The 20521-nt window shown below is 44.2% G+C and overlaps 1 protein-coding gene across 3 annotated transcripts in view; it reads right to left on the reverse strand.

Moving 5' to 3' along the window:
- Window positions 1-4109: 4109 nt before the first annotated feature.
- FAM171A1 (family with sequence similarity 171 member A1) overlaps window positions 4110-20521 on the reverse strand; it is a 130010-nt gene continuing 113598 nt past the window's right edge. The window contains exons 5-7 of one of the 3 annotated variants that reach the window (XM_058669281.1): window positions 10660-10776; window positions 7752-7866; window positions 4110-7169 (exon numbers count right to left, since the gene is read on the reverse strand). In XM_058669281.1, the coding sequence (XP_058525264.1) occupies window positions 5480-7169; window positions 7752-7866; window positions 10660-10776 (1922 nt within the window). In that variant the 3' untranslated portion in view covers window positions 4110-5479. The remainder of the gene's footprint in view (window positions 7170-7751; window positions 7867-10659; window positions 10777-20521) is intronic. The other 2 variants (XM_004578589.2, XM_058669282.1) reach the window with 2 other exon arrangements.

Here is a 20521-nt window from a genome sequence, read left to right on the forward strand (position 1 = left end):
GAACTGCCTTAAATACATCACTTCCGAATGGGTGACTACAGGTAAGTTTTGTGACATTCTGTGATACTGAGCACAACTGGGAGCCATTGCTCCTCATGCAGGTTCACAGGCAGTTCCCCAGGTGCCTTGGGCACAACACTATCATCTGCCCTTCCCAACACAGCCTTGCTTTCTCCATGCTTCTATTTAAAGGCATCTCCTTTAATAGAGGTTGACACAGTTAGCATACAGTTGACATTTAATAAATGATGCTGATTCATTAATACTGAATGCACGGTCAACAAGAGTATAAATTATGCCTGGATAAAGTTTATTTAAGAGTCTTCTCAGACTTTGGAATCCCAGACAGCACTGCAGCATGGAGCACCGAACCACTTAGAAGGCAGGCTGACCAACAAAAATCACAGAAATGCAGATAACGTGACCAAGAACAGACGGGAGAGGGAGAGGCATGCCTGCTTCCCGGAGAGCTGGGACGATGGGGAAAGGCTTTCTTTGCTGAAGCTCACACGGGAACGTGTGTGCTGGGCAATACACAAATTTTTTTCAAATATTTAATTTTAATTATTTGAAAGGCAGAGAGAGACAGAAGAGACCTTCCACCCACTGGTTCACTCCCCAAATGGGCTGCTGGCCCAAGGCCAGGTTGAAGCCAGGAGCCTGAAACTTCAAGTATCTCTCCTATGTGGGTTGCAGGAGTTCTGCTAGTATTGCAGGGTCATCTGATGCTTTCCCAGGCACCTCAGCAGGGAGGTAGATTGGAAGTAGAACAGCTGTGACTCAAACTAGAGCTCGTAGGCAATGTGGACATCACAGGCAGAGATTTAACCAATTGCACCAGAATGCTGGATTCTTATACATTTTATTTTTAAAGAGTTATTTATTTATTTGGTATTCAGAGGGAGAGAGACAAAGTAAATTGGTTTTCCATCCCCAAGCTAATTCCCTAAATGGCCACAACTGCCAGGGTAGATCCAGGCCAAAACCAGGATCTTTATCTGGGTTTCCCACACAGGTGACAGGGGCCCAGACAGTTGTTCCATCTCCCACTGCTTTTCGCAGACCATTATCAAGGAGCTGGAATGCAAGTGGAGCAGCTAGGACCTGAACCGGCACCCATATGGGATGCTAGCGCTGTAGGCAGTGGTTTTACCTACCATGTTAGCCGCAAAATCTTTTCACTTGACTCATGCCCACAAATGTTTGCAAGACACAGGGAATAGTGACTTTTGGGACTGCAAATAAATTTTGTCAGCAGATGAATTTGTTACTAGAAGCCATGATTTATGAGTGCTGATTGTATATTTAAGTATTCTCTGTGCCCTGAGGTAATTTACCTCCTTGGCTTTGGCTGGTGGAAATAGGCTCTCACCACGGGCTCCTCTGCATTTCTGCCCAATATCTGTGTGCAGTGATCACACCAGAGCTGCTTGATATTGGCCATGATGGGAACATCTGCCCTGTGGGAAGTGGAAAATGTTACAAGTCAGGACTTCCTGTGATTCTCTAGATGTGAGAAAGTGATGAAGAAAATGCTAACCACACAGATTAAGTTTAAAACAGTATCATTGGGCCCAGCGGTGTGGCCTAGCGGCTAAAGTCCTCACCTTGCACACATCGGGATCCCATATGGGCGCCGGTTCTAATCCTGGCAGCCCCACTTCCCATCCAGCTCCCTGCTTGTGGCCTGGGAAAGCAGTCGAGGAAGGCCCAAAGCCTTGGGACCCTGCACCCGCGTGGGAGACCCAGAAGAGGTTCCAGGTTCCCAGCTTTGGATCGGCACAGCACCGGCCGTAGCAGTCACTTGGGGAGTGAATCATGGGACAGAAGATCTTCCTCTCTATCTCTCCTCCTCTCTGTATATCTGACTTTGTAACAAAAATAAATCTTTAAAAAAAACCAGTATCATGTTTGGAGTCATTACTTTGTAAACATATGAAACAACCGAGGAAGTATTCTTCCAGCACTCAAGCACTATAATGCAACTTGGTGAAGAAGTGACTCCTTGACTAGTGAATGAGTTATGCTCTGACATATCTGTCCACTGTTTCAACTTCATCTTAATCTCTTTTTTTAAGATTTATTTTTTATTGGAAAGTCAGATTCACAGAGAGGAGAGACAAAGAGAAAGATCTTCCATTTGCTGGTTCACTCCCCAAGTGGTTGCAACAGCCAAAGCTGAGCTGATCCGAAGCCAGGATCCTGGAGCCTCTACCTGGTCGACCATGGGAGTGCAGGGTCCCAAAGCTTTGGGCCATTCTCTACTGCTTTCCCAAGCCACAAGTGGGGAGCTGGATGGGAAGTGGAGCATCTAGGATACAAACCGGTGTCCATATGGGAATGCTGGTGCATGCAATGCAAGGACTTTAGCCACTAGGCTACCATGCTGTGCCCTCATCTTAATATTTACTGCCACAAGATAACATTCACATCAGAATTAGCCCTTTTGTCAATCACAACTTGGCTACAATGAAAATCAGCAAAGCCATTCTGTTAATGAGTGAAATTCAGAATAGCATATTATGTACCATATTATTATTCCTAAGTTGATTCTATGCACCTTTCTTAGGAACATTTGTAACATACAATGCCTCCATTTACAGCAAACTGGTTCAAATAGCACTTAACTGCAACTATCCTCTAGTTGAGTGACCTCAGTGGCTTAACCCATCAATCCCCAATATAGTTAGCTTAGTAAAAAACAAACAACAATAAATACATCTTCCTCATGAGGTTTTGAGAATTCAATGTATTGTTGTCCCCACACATGGTTTCTTCGAAGGAGCTCTTAGATCTTGGTCCCCTCTTTTCACCCAATTTCCTAGGACAACCAGGGGCTGATTCACTGTCCAGGCACACTTATATTTTCCACTCTGCCACAGTGGGTCCCTGAGAGCTAGTTATTGGGATTAAACAAGTTCTTTACCTGCAGGTGAAAAATGACCACTAGGTGGCAGGAGCAAGAAGCCTTTGATGGCTTTTGTCCTCCAGACAATATGACTGATTTGAAATACCGTACCATACCTTACCCTTGAAACCTGCATCAAGCAACAGAGAAGATAAATGAAATGTTTAAAATCCACAGTCACAGGGTGCTGTCCAGAGAATTCAGGTCTATTGATCAGTGTTGGTAGCCTGAGAAACATGTTCTAGCTCAGAGACCTCTCTGGAGAGCTGCAAAAGGGGCAGTGCTTCATCTTTGGCAAACCCACTTGTCTTGTCTTCCTAGAAACACGCAGTGCTGTGAACACTGCTGGCTACTCTATATCTTCCATAAAGAACCTGACTGACCATCCATCATCAGAGCCAACAGTTCAGGGTTCCCTGTAATGCACAGGTAACATGCATTCACTGAGACTCTTCTGGAAAGTGGTGAAGTCAAAATTCCCCTGGCAGCAACTTCAGCAGAGCTGCAGGGGGCTCTGGACTGAAGATAGCAGGCTGGTCTTTCAGTGTGCCGCAACCCCAATCACCAATGCCCAGCCATGGTTATTCTTGGAGGGGCAGCTGCTGATTTCTTTTGAGAGGAGTTAACACCTTCTCTCTGTAGCCTTTGCCTAGTCTTCAAGGTTTCACCTATAGCACAACTGAGACTATTCATTCCCCCAGTGAAGTGACCTCACCTATTAAACCCACAGGTTCCCCAACATTTAGTCCCACCCTTGAGAACTTCTGAAATCATCTGCTCCTGAAAAGACAAATACTAAACTTCACCCGGAGAACTCCAATAATAAAAAGTCAGCTGGATTAGTTTTCTGTCTGCATAGAATTTGTAAACATGGATTTTTATAACAAAGTTGTTGACTGTATAAACATGACTGACTTAATTTAGTTCAGCCAACCTGTTCTACTTTCTGTTATCTTCAGTCATTGCTTTGATGAATGGTACCTGTGTTAGGCATCTGGCAAGATTCTGGTCACTTTAATGCAATCTTTTGCAGCTAGTCCAGGATGGAGCAATACTGAGCATAAAATATCAGTTTCTTGTAAAGTTGGGACATCTCTCCTCACCATCTCTCCTCACCTGAAACACAACAAAATGTTACCATGTGTCATGGAGGGTAGTAAAGGCAAAGTGGGTTTTAAGGCCTTCCACCACAGCGGGAATTCCTAGGGAGTCTGTTAGGTAGTTTTCACATATCCAGCAAGCATGTTTCAGATCACCAAGCAATGCACACCAAAGTCTTCATGGTAATGGCTCAGAATGAATGAAAAATGACCACCAAAATACTGTTTTTTTCCCCTCTGTCTCCAGAGTTTATTGTGAATTTTCATTTTTGGATAACCAAGCAGCTCTTTAAGGAGAATGCACAGAAGAGTCATTCTGGCACTTTTGGGTAGTACATACGAATCTTCCTAACAGTCACATTCAGTCCACCTGCTCAGCCTCTACTCTCGGGGTTGGTGAGCAAGGTCAGCCCATGGGATTCTGGAGCTAATACGTAACCGTATATACAAACAGCCAGAGAGCCTGTTGTGGTGGCAGGTGGCCGAGGGCTGGCGTCAGGAAGGGCATCTCTAACTGTCCTCTCGTCTATTTCAGCTAATAGAACCCACAGGACACACGGTAACTAGACAGCACACTGCATGGAAATGGGAATGCTGAGCACAAATGGCACTTGGCAGCATGCAGTTGAAAGCAAAGGGGTTCCTTTGATCACTTTATAAAATCTAGGCAGTTCAATCCAGAAGGTAGAGAGAAAAGACCCCAAACAAACAAAAAGTGAGGGACTGTCTGTTGTCACTGTAAAAAAGGCACTTGGAGTTAATGGGACCAGAATTGAAGGACTCTGAGCTGATACAGATTTCGGTAGGATTTCACTAACAAAGCCTGGGTGTCCAGAGATGACACTCAGGGGCTCCTGAGGGGAGACACCGAAACAGAACCGCTGAGAAGCTGAACGGGTTCAAGCGAAGGAATCAAACCCTTACAACCAAACTGTATCACAAAGATAAACGCAAACCCCCATACAAAACCTAACCAAAGCCAAACCTAAGCAAAAGTAAGACAACAAAGCAGCGATGCATAGCTTTCCTCGGAGACACTAAGTGGTAACCTAATTTCTCAATAACAGCTTCACAGTAGCATCATCGTGATAAAACCGACTTGAGCAATGCAAAGAGTCTCATCTGTTCCCAGAATCTGAGGGAGAAATGAGGTGATTGGTAGAGCATTAGCGACACCATGCGTGGGTTTTTCAGCGTCCCGGTGGTGGACCCGTCGTGTCCGGCCCGGAAATCGGGACGTTTTTCCAGCCACCTCCTTGGAGGTGAGGTGTCCCTCGAGGTTATCCTGTATTCTGGAGTGGTGGGCGGCTTTGATCGCTTTCTCACGTCCGCAAGGCCAACAGGAACGCAGGGAGCGTCCACCTCCTGCAGCCGCTGCTGCTCCACGGCCTCCACACGCAGGTGTGCGCTTCCACCACAAAGGATATTTGGCAAAATTTGCTATTCCACAGCTGGGTGGTTCTGCGGCAGCTCATTTAATGTTAAATGCCATCAGGGGCCTCTCCTCTCGCTTTTGCCAGGGGCTTTTCTTGTCTTCTCCTTGGTCATCGTCCTCGTCGTCCTCATCCTCTTCGTCGGCAGCAGGCCTTCTCGGCTGGGGGCTGGCTGGTGGCTCTGGGGGTGCGTCTGCAGTTCGTTTGGTCGTCTCTTCCTGCAGGCTGGGCAGCTGGCCTCCACTCCTCCTGCTGGGCCCTTCCAACAAGCACCTCAACGCGCTGTCCTCAGGGGTGCACACGGTGGTGCCTCCCTCGCTGCCGCTCTGGTCCATGTCGTCCAAGTACACGAGCTGCGTGTAAGCGGTGCCGTCTTGGGCGCGGGGCTCTTTCTGCTGATGCTCCTGGACGGGCGGGTGGTTCTGCGGGAGGGACAAAGGGTCTCCCCTTCCCTTACGGGCAGATTTTGGTTCGTTCATATCCACGCCTGAGTCTAAACTGGCGTCGTTACTTCCGTTCCTTCCAGCTCTTTGGAGATCAATGTAAGAGTGTCTAACGTGAGCATTGGACCTTCCATCTAGGGAGACGAACCACGCCCGCGGGTGTGGGAGCGGCTTCCCACCGCCCAGCTCCAGCAACGCCTTCTCTGTCAGCAGCTGCACCTCACTGTTCATCTGAGCCAGAGCCGCATCGTTCAAGGATGCCGGGATGGACAGAGACTCGGACATGGGCGCGTTCTGAGGGCTCCACTCTCGGGTGCCTGCCTCCTGCAGGTGCTGCTGTGAGATGGCCTGGGAAGACAAGGGTTGGCCCTGTATCTGAGAGGCTGGATGGGGGAAGACGCCAGCGTGCGGGTTGGCGAGCTGAGCCTGGAGTCTCTCGATCTCCAGCTGCTGGTCGGCTGGAACCGCCAGAGGCTGGCTGACATAGGAATGGTCCCCGGGGAGTTTCATATAATGGGCAGGGATGACCAAGGCAGGCAACACTTTTCTGTAAACGCTGTCATTGACCTGGTCCACAGAACTACAGCAGATCAACTGGCCAGGCCGTGGGAAGGATGTGGGCCTCTCCAGGTGGTCCACCGAGCGTGACATCATGCACTCGTTAGCTCTGCGGTCCAGCAGCTGCTCTTTCTCAGGAGATGCTGGCGCCGGGTACATGTGCTCCTGCATGGCCAGCTTGCTTCCTGCCATCGAAGGACCATCCCGCTCCTGCTTCTCAAACAAGGGCTGTGACAGCATGGCCTTGTAACTACCTCGGTAGTCCTCCTGGCTGGGGGACTCGTAGCCCTCTCTTTCTGCAGACTTCCTGGCCTTCAAGGGGAAGATCTCCACCGACTTCTGGTAGTCCTTCCCCAGGGTCCCGCTGGGCGTCAGGTTATCCAAGGAGATCTGGCTTTTCTCCTCTTCCTTGTGAGAGAGCAGCTCCTCCCGGGAGCTGAACTCCTGTGAGGTGCTGTAGGAAAGTTTCAGCATGGGTGTGTGCAGGTCCCCTTCACCACTGGGAGACATCATGTCCAGATGGACCCCACTCCTCAGCTCCTTGGTGCCCGGGGCCTCTGGGCGGCCATGGCTGGTGACGGACAACGGCCCAGGGAATTCTGATGCCCGCCGAGAGAACAGCAAGTTGATGTGTGACATGGACGTGGACTGATCTCTTTTGGAACTCTCAAGGGCCGCAGGAAGCTGAAGTTTTCTGTGGTGCTGACGAGGTTTCAGGCACTTCCTCCTGTGACCAAAACAACAATGCAAGCCCAGAGATGACAAAGATTCTCATGGTGGAAAAGTTTCAGATCCCAAGGTAAGAGCAACGCAACTAGTCTAGCAGCCCGAAAACGTCTCACCCTGCTCCCGTACCCTTGTCTTAACCTAGAGCAGTGTAATCCAGGGGTTTTCGTAAGCATAGCCAATTTACTCATTCAAAAGGAGTCACCCGAGAGGTGACAATGAACGTTCTGGCAAATTCAGCAGGCTTGGCATCCAAGCGAGAGATTTTCTGCCATGGCCTGGAAAGTATCATCGCTTTTAGCCAGTGTTCACGAAAATACTGAATGCCTTGAATCACAACTGCCAAATTTTTTTGATAGCTCCCCTGCCAATGTTCTCTACAGTACCAACCTTGCAATAGCCATTCTGTTCATTTTTCAACTTAGATAACATATATGAGTTCATGGATATCATTACAAGAGCAAAAAAGTACCTTGATTTAGAAAAAGATAAGAAGACCTCCATATCAATGCTTCTAAATATCAATTGTACAAGAAATTCTAAATAATAAAAAAAAGACATTGCCAAAATGGTAACACTTTACCTGCAATAATATAAAAGGAGACACAGCAAAACCAAAAGTATGAAAGCCATTCCTCCTAAAATGGCCAAAAGAAACACCGTGTGATACGTGGTAATGTCCTGTGTTACAACGGGACCTAGAAGGTCAGAAAATGGCATTTTAGATGTTTGAATACCTTTCAATAAAAGAGGGGTAATCAGTTGAGAATGTCACTTTTTTTCTTACTTTTCCCCGCTGAGGCATAGAGCAATGGACAGATGAAACACCCTTAGGATGAAGTACTTCTGGCTCCACCATTTCATCCCATGAGCAATACAACTGTTAGGGAAGCTTCATCGGCCAGTAGCAGTTTAATACCAAATACAAAATGCTATTGTGTCAAGGGGACCTCCTCGAGTTGAGGGGTAAGCCTTACTCAGTAATATGGTCAGTGTTCTATATGCATGATATTCTGAAGAAAAGCAAATGAATACATGATGATATAAACAAGAGACTCATATATTCAGAGATGGACTATCTGGGAATTTTAGACGGCAGTTAAAAAAAACAAGATTTTATTCTCACTTTTCATGGGTGTCAATAATAACTGAGAGCCCTTTGCCTAAATAAGTCAATTTAAGTGTATAGCATGAATGTATTACTTTAAGAAGCTAACAACTTAGTAATGGTTGTCAAAACTGACTAAAACGTACTCCATTTTTTAACATAAAATGTTTTTCTAGTATGGCCAATCTTACATAGCCTCAGAATTTACAGATCATGTCACTACGACTTAATATATTTTTTCATTTACATTATAACCACCACCAGAAGTATTTAATTCATAAACTTTATGTTCAATGGTAGTACAGATCTTCCTTAAATCAGACAGATTAATACAGACAGATCAGCAATAACTAAAACCTTCCTAAATCACAACTGGGCAGCTGTTGGTGCCTGCGGAGCCTAGCAGTGTAGCAGTTATGTGGGATGCAATGAACTGTGGTTTCACAGTATTATTGCAGAGTAGTATAATTTTGATGAACAAATATCCATTTGTTTATTTTTGGATGTTTTAAGATACAGATTTTATTAAAAATGATTTTAAAGAATTAGATCCCTTAATTTAAGAGTCAGAGAAAAATTAACAGCATTTACTTGCAGGTTTAATATGGACATCAACTAAGTCCAAAAGGGAGCTCTTTTCTTGTCTACATACAGTTACCTTCAGTGGTATGAGGAAGGGTTAATGTTTACAAACACTGAAAACTAATGACTGTGTAACACCCTGGTTGTTCAGAGAAATGAGACAAAGTCAAAATCTTGTCAGGAGTCACCAAGAAACCAGGGTTACAACAAAACGACCATTTCCAAAAAACTAAAGCTTGGTCCTTTAAGTACTCAAGAATGTTAATATTTTAATCTCTGCAAACAGAACTTTTTATAAAACTCATAGCTATACCTCCCTTTTATGTTAAAAGCATTAAAGCGCAAAATCCCTATTATTTTTCCCACTGCTTCTGGGTTCATAAGAGCACTGCATCACTGTGACTGTGTTAATACAATAACGGCTGGGAGGTTACCGATGTGTGGCTCATCTCCACATTAAATACCACTGGGGCTGTGTGCCGTGTTTGCCTGTGTGAGTCTTTTCCTTCTAGGAAGCTCCTAGGGGATTGTGTCTGCCAGTCCCACCTTCCTTGTTTACAGAAGCTTATAGTAATCTGTGGTATGATGGCAAAGTGGATGGCCACAGTTGTTTGAGATGGATCTAAAATAAAAGTTCGCTTTTGTGCATGAGCTTTGTGGCCTCTAATCTGATCCTTGAAGAATTTCCTTTTCCTTCCTTCTCTCTCTCCTCTTAGTCACAGATATTTCAGATGTTGAGAATGGAACATTTCCGTTTTTGGCTCATGCTTATAACACGACCAGAACAATACCATCAAGGGACGAGGTTACGCTTAAAACACAGATGTGAAGTGTAAATTTTCTCAGGATGCGATTATAATGTCAATGTGACAGATTTTTCCACACCCTGCCAGGAATGGCCTCCATCAAAGCAGTTACTTTGGGAGTCTGAGTGTTAATTCCAGTGATAATTCCACTGCTGAGATAGTTTTAACTTTTATTTTGGAGCTGCATTCATGGTTAATTTATGAGATACCTTTTAATCATAGCACATTTTGATTTAGCTCAGTTTCCTATGTTATGTCCCAAACTTGGATGTACATGACTTTTAAATGTGAAAAGAAAATCAGAAGCTCCCTCTGAGCATAAAGATTTTCCACCGATGAAGAGACTTGCTGATGAAGAAGAAATTCTAAAGGCATCTTGGTCAGCCGAAGCCATCACCGGAAATCATTCTCCTGAGATAACTGCTTTGGAAATAATAATTCTGAATACTTGTGGGGTATAGTTTTATTTAAAGTAAGTTTTAGTCAGTTTTGAAATGTATGCACTAATTCATAGATACCACATAGATACTATTATTTTGGACACAAAGCAACTGGTATGGTTTTAAGGCTTTTGGAAATGGCAAGCCACATTTTTGCTGTATGAAGCCCCTGCTGTGGACTCGGTGCAAGTGCCTCTGTTGAGTTTCCTCCTTTCCACGTTCGCTCACACCAGGCCACAGCTGTTTCTGGAATTAGGGAGGAGGTTCCTGGCCGCCTCCGTGGGCTTTTGAATAAGAATTCCTTGTAGCAGCTGTCTGAGCAAAACGGGGGCTTGAGATGAGACTATTTTTTCTTTGTTATATTCCGATCCTAGATGGGAGAGCTCCAATCTGAACTCCTCCAATTGCCATAAAATAATTTTCCTGATTATCTGGTTTTTAGACTTTTAAACATTTTTGAGTAAGACATGTTGTCTCTGATGAATCAAAAGCATACTTAGCCCATGCTCTCTAAGACAACAACCCCTGGGATCATATGGGTTGGCTCCATGTTACCTGGGATGGGAGGAGACATGGCTGCCACCCAGTAGCCCAGCTGCGGGGCTATGTACGTCCACGTCAGCTGGCTGCCCTCCTGATGTACGAGGCCCAGACCACTCTTCAGCCACGTTCCTGTGAGAGTCAGAGAAGGATGTCAGCCACATGTTTGTGAAACTCCCACAAAATACTTAAGCATGTTCTTTAAGTCATCTTTTTTTTTTTTAAGATTTATTTTATTTTTATTGCAAAGTCAGATATACAGAGAGGAGAGACAGAGATCTTCTGTCCACTGATTCACTTCTGTCCACTGATTCACTTCCCGAGTGGTTGCAACACCTGGAGCTGAGCTGATCCGAAGCCAGGAGCCCGGAGCCTCTTCCAGTTCTCTCACTCGGGTACAGGGTTCCAAGGCTTTGGGCTGTTCTCAACTGCTTTCCCAGTCCACAAGCAGGGAGCTGGATGGGAAATGGGGCTGCCAGGACATTAACCAGTGCCCATATTGGATCCTGGCACATGCAAGGCAAGGACTTTAGTCATTAGGCTACTGCAGGGCCTTCTTTAAGTAATCTTAAATGTCATGTTTATAATCCACTTGATAGTCCAAAGAGTCAAAGGGCCAGCCAGGGATTGTTCATAGCTTTAGTTTTTTTGTTTTATGGTTTTTAAAATTAATTTCATATCAGGGAAAAGATGAAAACTTTTGTTTTGTCTTTGTCTTCTTAACTAAGTTATTTTTCAGCCACTTTAATGGGAGTGGTTCAATCCAGTGCTGTTTATACTCCTTATTCTCCAGCAACTAAGTAAATCTCTTATCCTGACTCACAGACCAGTGACATCACAAGTTCTTCGGGACGCGGTTTAAAATATACGGACTTCTTGATCCCATCTTTGCAAATTCTGATCTAGTAAACCTGGTTTAAGTGGGGGATTTTAAAAAGCTTCCAGTAGGTTCTGATGCTAGGAATCACCAGATAAGTCAAATTTCTGCTGTACTCTCAGTTGTGATGTCTGCTAGCAGGGAACATGAACATGAACATATCACAGCATATGCACTTAACTGAAACTTTCAAAACAGCCATACAGGGAAAGGCTTATTTCTTCCTTTTGGGATGAGGGCATTGAAGATTGGCCTCTTGGTGGTAGAGGGCTGAGCAGCAATGGAACCTAAGCCTTTCCAACCCCAAAACCAGTGCCTCCTTCTGCTGCACTATAATGTGTATCCTATGCACCTTTCAGGCATCCAATTACGTTGCTGTTTCTAGGAGCAGATCCACCAATGGAAGTCAACCTGCCCACAGCCGCTGAGCTGCTCTCATTCAAAAACAGATGCCTTTGATGGGACTTGTCTTGCTCATCTGCAAAGGACCTTGCTCTGAGGCCCACGATGATGGCAGCTGTGGATGAACAGCAAGGAAGAACTGGGTTCTGCTGGCTGGGAGCTTGAGTACATACACACACTGGAATAGAGTTCAGCTGTGCATACGGACTGCTGCACAGCTCACCTGGCTCCTGCTATCATTCATCAGCCATGGGTGGCACTCAAAGCTTATGTGGACCAAGCACAAACCAACCATGTGATTCCCCAGGTCTCTGAATGCTTACCCTTCCTAGTTACATATATTACTGAGCTGCCATTTGTGGATTTCTTTTTCTTGTCCCTGAAGGAAAAAGAAAAAAAGAAGAAAAAAAAAAAATACTCAGGCTGCTCATAGGGCTCACTGGTTGCCATGGCAACATTCAAATGCAGTAGGTGGGAAGGTGCCCAAGGTAGAGTGGGAGACACAAGGGGCCCCTCCTCCCCTGCTCCAGCTGCAGCTACACAAAGGAGGGAGAAGCAGGCAACGGCAAGCGCTTTGCACTCCTTGGCCTCCCCATGCAACACGCTAGAAGACAGCACTGTTTTGTTGCAAGTTGGGGCAACCGACAAGGGAAAGGTTTTTAAAATGGGTATGAGATCAGGGATACACTATTCAGATTCATTTCCTGAAGCACATCAATGAAGAGTGCTTAGCAGCCAACAGTGGGCTTTGTTCTACAGGTTTAGGAGGAATCAGAAGACACATTAGGAAAAAGAGTTTCTAGATTGGTGGACAAGAATGGATTGTTTGCCATGATTTTTATCCCCTGTGTGGTCTCCTCCCATTCAGATCATGACTAGCATACCACGTCCACTCCCACACGCACTCCCACAATAGCAATGCTGTCAGGACGGTGCGTCAGCCAGGAAGAGGCTGTGCATTCTTTGGTTTGCAGTTTCCCCCAGATTAGATTCTTGAGTCACTTCTGTTCAAATGAAACGGATACAAGGTTGGCCTAAACAGGACCCAGAGGATAAGATCTGTGAGCTCAGAAGGAACAAGAGGGAGCAATAGGGTTGAGGCTGGAAAGGAGTTTAGTGCCCTTCTGTAAAGGGCTTCGAATGCCACCTAAACTGGAAGGCCACTGGTGACCTGTCCACAAAGGCACAAGGTTGGCACCTTTCCTAACATGTGTCCCTCTGTACTCCTCCCTCCTCAGTGTTTGCCAGGCCGATCCTCACATCACATATTTACCCATGTGTGACTTTACCTGTCACCATTTTGGTGTCAAGTGTATGTAGCATTTCTCTTTTAAAAACCTACCACCTCTCTAGACTCAAACAACACCTTCTAGTATGTATGCCTCTTCTAGGTCTCGGAGCTCCCAGGGGGCAAGCACTATGGCATCATCACTTTCCGCAAAACATGCCTGCCTTAAGGTGCTAACCTGTTATTCTAGTTCTGATCTCCTTTACTAGACTGCATACTATGGTGAATGTGAGCATGTTGTCATATTCCTTTTGTCTTCTTCTCAGCATCTGTGAAGATCCATAGAGTACGAACTCAAAGTACTTCTGGCTGAGTGATAGCTAGAAGCACAATCCATGGAGCATCACCAGGTGGCCTTCTGTGAAATGCTGCAGCCGGTGGGAATGTACCCCCCACAGAAGCATGCTAGCTTTGGGATGCAACTCTTGCTTTGAAGCATTTTCTGTAAAAAGCATACAAACCCAATGACTCAAGTGTGATAGTTTTGGTATTCAACAGTCATGTTATTCCTGGCAAAAGCATTTCTAAGCTTTCCATGCTTTGTGGGAAGAAATAAACGACAGGGATTATAAGGATTAATGAATTGTGTACTAGCAACATATGTTTTTCATTCCAGGAATCCTGAAGCTGCTGTGGATTGAAGACAGCTTCCCCACCTGAGTGGCAGACACTCACGAGGCAGACTGTGCTTATGGCTGGGGCTCTAGGCTGGGATCCTTTAGTGTGATCACACATCATGGTAAACGCACCTCAAGCTGTTACTAAGGTTCTGGACTGTTGGAGTGACCCACAGGGGTTTTTGACAAGTGTACCCTTGCTGTGTGCAGTAGCCTTGGGCACTGCTCGGATGTCAGGGTAGCTTCTGCCACACAGATGCAGAGGAAGCTCCAGCTGCAAGGCCTCTGGCTTGTTGTTCAGTTGCCCCACCTACCTACAACCCGGATGACTTCTGCTGCAGCACACCTGTCCAATGGTTGACCTTCTCTCCTCTGTACTCCCATCATCTCACTGCAATGCTGCTTCCTCACACTGGGCTTCCTTCTGGGCTTCCTTCACTGCTTCCTTCTGGGCTTCTCTTTGTGCCCTTCCTGTCTTCCCAGCCTCTCCCTATCGCTTCCTTGGTGGGGTTCACTGTTGGTCTCAGGGTCTAGGACATGCAGAGCTCCAGGTGGGCTCCTCTGGTGAAGGCAGGCAGGCCTTGGCTTCCCCAAGCCCTGCTTCACTGGCCTTAGTTAGTTGGCTGAGCTTCTTCCTGCAAAGCATCACAGCTGTAGCTGCACCAACCTGGCTGCTCAACGGCTATCTTAGGAGTTGGCTGAGTGATGATACACACCTCTTTGTTCTAAGCAAGGCATGTGGCCAATGTCTATTACTGAAATCACACGTGTATGACAGGGACCTCTCTGGTAGCAGCAACAATGAAATTGTGCATTATAGAAACTTTTGCATTGTCAGTTTTAAAATGGGTTTTAAAGCATTAGACATTAGAGAGAGAGAGAAGGCGTGGAGGGGGGAGGAGAGATACAGATGTTTCCCATTTCCCATATGTTATTTCACGCCTCCAAATACTTGCAACAGTTAGAGTTAGGCCAGACCAAATTCAGGATCCAGAAAACTCAATCCTGTCTCCCGTGGGAGTGGCAGGGACCCAGCTACTTGAGCCATCACCTGCTGTCTCCCTGAGTCTGCATTAGAATGGAGATTAGAATCAAGAGTGGAACCAGGGTTAACTCTGACTGATAGGATTTGCAAGAGTCCTAAGCAGTGTTTTAATGGTTAGGCCAAACTCCTGCCTGTCTTTAATGGAATCTTAAGTAGGAGCTAGTACATGAAACAGATAAAAGGGAAGTTTCAATGGCATGAAGATAAGAGAAACACCACTCACAGCAAGCCCTGGATGCCTCCTAAACATGGTCTGGAGTCTGATACAATTTGTAAAGGTGGTTCCATAAAAAAGCTAAAAAGACTCCCTCACTTTTGACTTAAAGTAAATTCAATTTTTATTTTTCTTGATAACTTAGGCTATGGTCCGTTACAGCCTACTGAGGAATGTAGAATCATCTGTCCTTAAGCGAAATTGCTCTATCCACCCTCCCACACGTTTCTCTTTTCCTTCTTTCTCATGGCCTACTGTTAGTAGTCCTGTTATCAGCTTAGCTCCTCATCACCACCAACCCTAACGATTCCACCAACTTCCCAGCTGGGACAGCCTGCTACTGCGAATCAAAGAGCTCACATTAGGAAAACTGAGAGTGTGCAAACAGGCAGTGAGAGGGACAGAACAAAGCCAGCCATTGGAATGTTCTGAACCCACATTCAAGATTTTGTCTGAACTATTCTCTAGATGTAAGCCTTCAACAACAAGGTGATTCAAATACCTTCAAGAATAAATAATTTGTTGAGACATCTTCCTAATCTTTTGAGAGTGACTTAGTTATATATTCAACTGGCAAGTGTTGATAAAGTTCTTAATTTAGAAGCTACCATTTAATTTCAGTGATTATCACATACAACAACTGATAGGCAGGAAGAGATATATCTTCTGTTCGTCTGTAAGTTCTGGTGGGGTCTCCCAGCAGCCACCAAGGGTGAAGTTTTTGTGCTTGGTTTCTAAGCAATAATGATGTTGACTTTTATGAGCAAAATATAAAGATTAGAGAGTTCAGAAAATTTAAAAATGGCTCTCAAAAGTGAAAAGAATTCTAAAATGTAGAAAAGGCCCTGTAACAAAATGACTAATTTTGAATACAACCTCAGGAGTTTAGATCTATCTTGTTTTTTGAATCTGGCGTGATCATTTGACCTGGAAGACCCTATCCAGCAGCCACAAAGCCTCAGCTCAGCATCTGGAAATAACTAGAATGACCTGATAGTATGGGTACCACAGATTTTGACAGAAAATTCCAAGTGAAGACCCTCACGATTATACACAGAAAGTAACATCTTATATATCAGTCAACACACATCACTGCTTAAAAACCAAGATACGTTACCATGCTAGACTTCAAGATACAGGGTAGATAAACGCCTCAAGGCGACTTCTATGTCAGGAGATAGTCCTATTCATTGACTCTGGCTCTGCTACTTTTAGGAAGGGAACCACACAGATGACAGCATAGAACCCCCAGGAGCCACCTGTTTCTTTTCATACAAGCAATAAATGACCTTATGATTTAAGCACTTCTTGCAGCTGATGGATTCTAGTTGATTTATTTTCCTTTGAAGAGGCTGCAGTGAGATTTGCTACATCTAAGAGCTGGGACTTGGAAGGAAATAACTAGCTGGGACTTGGAAGGAAATAACTAGCAAAATGGTTAAGGTCTTCTCCTTGCATACCCGGGATCCCATATGGGCTCTGGTTCTAATCCTGGCAGCTCCACTTTCCATTCAGCTTCCTGCTTGTGGCCTGGGAAAGCAGTTGAGGACGGCCCAAAGCATTAGGTCCCTGCACCCGCATGGTAGACTTAGAAAGAAGTTCCTGGCTCCTGGCTTTGGATTGGCGCAGCACCAGCCGTTGCGGTCACTTGGGGAGTGAACCATCGGACAGAAGATCTTCCTCTCTGTCTCTCCTCTCTGTACATCTGCCTTTCCAATAAAATAAGAGCTGGGACTTGGGAAGACATTCTATACTCAGAAAATTCCTCTAAAAAAAAAAGCCTTGTTTGTGAAAAAGCGGTTACTCACACTGTGAAAAACACATCCACTTTTATTCCTGCATCTGAATTTTCACTGAAACATCTGGAACATTTATGACAAGAAGTGAGGCCACCTGGGCTGATAAAGGCATGGACTCCAACAACAGGAATAGACAATCTTGACTCTCAGCTGATATCTCGGGCCAATCACCTCTCCTTGCCTGAGCTCTGGTGGTTCTGAGGTTGTTTAAAACAACAACCTTAATAAGAGGAATGCACTTTCAGATCCACAGCCAGATGCTCTTCCTCTTGCTCCTGCTCCTTGTCATCCTTCTAGATCACCACATATGCTTGAGTTTCTTGAGAAACCAGGACACTTATTTTCATGGATTTCCTCCTCTACATTACCTTAAGCTACAGCCTCCACTGTAATTTTCTAATGACTGTATTTAAAAAGTTCAGGGTTATGGAATTAGAAGATAAGGTTATAGCTTGGGTGTTTGCACTAATGCTCGAGGCTCCCGCATTCCATAGTGGACTATCTGGGCTCCATACTGGCTCTGCTCCTAACTCCCATTCCCTGCCAGTGTAGAGCCTGGGAGCCTGCACTGAGTTGTTGGCCCTCGGCTTCAGCATTAGCCAGGGCTATTCTGGGCAGCTGGTGGGAGTGAACCAAAAGAAGGGAGCTCTCTCTGCTTTTCAAATAAATGCATTTTAAAGAGGGAATCTTAACTACACTTGAACTGCGGTTATGCAACAAGGTGGGATAATCCACCATGGGGGGAGGGTGGGGAGAATCCCAGTACCTATGAAACTGTATCACATAATACAATGTAATCAATGAATAAAAAAAAACAAATAAATGCATTTTTAAAAATCGCTTTTTAAAAATAAAGGTAATTTTATTTTGGTACAAAAAATTGTTGAAATTCATGCAGTTTTCCATAATACACAGTCCCATAAACTTATTGAAGATGTTTTTATGTATGGATTTCCTGATTTTCTGCACCAAAACAAACCTATCTTTTAATTCCATTTACACGAATCTTTTGCAGTTCTTTGCACATACAGAATATCAGATATAATTCTATTTTAGATATGCATCCATAAAACTGGCACAGGATCCCTCATTAAAACCAACATGAAGCTTTCTGTCCTTAAGCATGCTCATCATTTCTACATTCATGGTATCATGGGGTAGCCTTCGTTCTTCTAAACTGAAGCATATCACTCTGAATAGTCAGGTTTCCTTCTTTAGAATTATTGCCCCATGAAATATGTAAAGTAAACATTCTTAGTTAATTATATAGCAAAGTCTTTGCCTGAGAGTCAATTGTGGAAAGCAAACAAACTGAAGAGCAAAAATTCTGTGGAGATGTTGGACTCTTATAGTTTTGGGCAAGTGCATTTCAACTGTGGTTTAAACAATAATGAAATTAAAGGCAACTTGCTATAACCAAAGAACTTCTGTTGAAAGTATGAAGTCATGGATTAGTTGAATATTAGAAATTAAAACAAGAAATGATTCGGTGTTCCCTGCAAAATGTTCTCTGAGTATTTTAGGGCAGTATTGGAGGAGCTTCCTGAGAACAAATGTAGTGTAAGCAGCTGACATTTTTTAAAGAAAAGCTTTAGCTGAGCTCTTATAAGACTTACTGAAACAACTTTTAGGGAAGAAGCAGTTATGGCAAACCATAAAGACTCTGGCAGAGATTTGCAAAGCTTATAGGTAGCCAAATGTATTAGGATATATCATAAAATTTGATGAGAGAAATGTGAATTTACATGCTATATATATATACACATATATATGGCTTATTTATTTAAAATATATATATATATATAAAATTTCAGAAGCTAGTCAGTCCCATCTGTAGAGAAAATCTGTGCATTACCAACTAATCCTCATACTTGTCTTGTAGTGCCAGCATCCCACATGGAACTCCCCACCAGGTCTCTGCTTATGGACTGGGAACGCAGAAGATACCTCATGTCTTGGACCCCTGCCCCACATGAGTGACCTAGAAGAAACTCCTGGCTTTGGATTAGCTCAGCTCCAACTACTGCAGCCATTTGGGGATTGAGCCAGTGGATGGAAGACTTCTTTCTGTCTCTCCTTCTGCCTTTCAAACAAAAATAAGTAATTAAAAAAATTTTAAAGAGCTTGTTCAAATGCAGCTTTCACAAAGTTCAGATTCTGAACCCTGCATCTATAGGGGTATGAGAATCACAGTTCTTACAAGGTGAGTGGTAATGTGAACTCCACTTGGCTACAGAACTTCTAGGAGCAAAGTTCTGTGGGGTTGGCTATTCTTTAAGGAAATTATGATGTCGTTTTCCATATTGTGGCCACAGTGCATTGACTATACAGCTGGTGCTTGAAGCAACTTGGAGACAGTTCTGATGTATTCAGGAAGGTGTCTAGATACTGGTGGAACTGCACTCCAGGGGTCAGCAAGCTCAAGCAGCTACAGATGTCATGAATTCCTTGCTTAACAGGATGTGCTGTTTAGTAACCTGGTTACCATGTGTGTGGCCATATCAGTTCCAACCTCAAGAACTCAGCATTGGCCATTTTCTTTGGCCAGGACGTTTTACCTGTGGAATAGTGCCACATTTGGCACCCACAGGTGTCTGTGATCTCAGCTCAATTGTCACCTCTCCAAAGGTTTTGATCAGTGAATGGCTCTTTGTGACATTACTTTTCTTCACCATCTTGTGTGTCTAACCCAACCAAAAGCATCTGGCACACTGTTTCCTTCTAGAACAAGAACTAACAATTACAGAGTCTTCCTTGATTTGGTTTGTCATAGATGTATTCTTAGAGCCTTCAATAGGGTAATGTCTGGTAAAAAGAAGATGCTCAGTCAATATTTACTGAACAAATGAATTGTCTGATTTTTTTTCAAGAGACTATTGCATGGGAAATCTTTTCATTTCTTAATGTTTGCAATAAATTCAAAGATAACAGCTAAACAAATGTACTCAAGCTAGCATCATGAGCCAAACAAAATACATTTGGGAGTGTGTTGTTGGTTTGTATTCTCAGATTTAGTCCGTTATTCTATAAGTCACATTTAGCCTTGGCATTGAAGGAAGACTGCAAAAATCTGACATTTTGGAGTTTGGGGTCTGAAGGAAACAATGGTTTGCATCTTCCTTCTCCACTCCCTAGGATGTCCAGGAGGTACACTGAGCACAGACCTATGCTAACTTCAGTTTCTTTATGATAAACAAAAATGTTGGCCTGCTAACTCCAGAACTTTTGTGAGAATAATGACCAAAACATTTTTTTTACTAGTATCTGTTCTCCTATTGGATAGGCTCAGCTAAGAATGAGTAAATTTTTTTTTATGATTGGTATTGTGATTTTATCTTTCATGCACAGAGGCTAAGGTGAACAGTTACACACACACAAACAAATCACTTTTTTCTTTCTTTTTAAAAAGACTTATTGTATTTATTTGAAAAGCAGAGTGAGAGAGAGAGAGAGAGAGAGAGAGAGAGAGAGAGAGAGAGAGAGAGATTTATTCTATCTCTCAAATGGTTGCACTGGCTGGGGCTGGGTCAGGATAAAGCCAGGAGCCTGTAGTCCCATTCAGGTCTTCCATGCGGGTGGCAGGGACTCAAGGACTTGGTCATATTTCTTAGGCCACTGGTTTCCCAGACTCAAAC

Source organism: Ochotona princeps, chromosome 10 (assembly GCF_030435755.1).
Source record: "Ochotona princeps isolate mOchPri1 chromosome 10, mOchPri1.hap1, whole genome shotgun sequence".
Lineage (NCBI taxonomy): Eukaryota > Metazoa > Chordata > Mammalia > Lagomorpha > Ochotonidae > Ochotona > Ochotona princeps.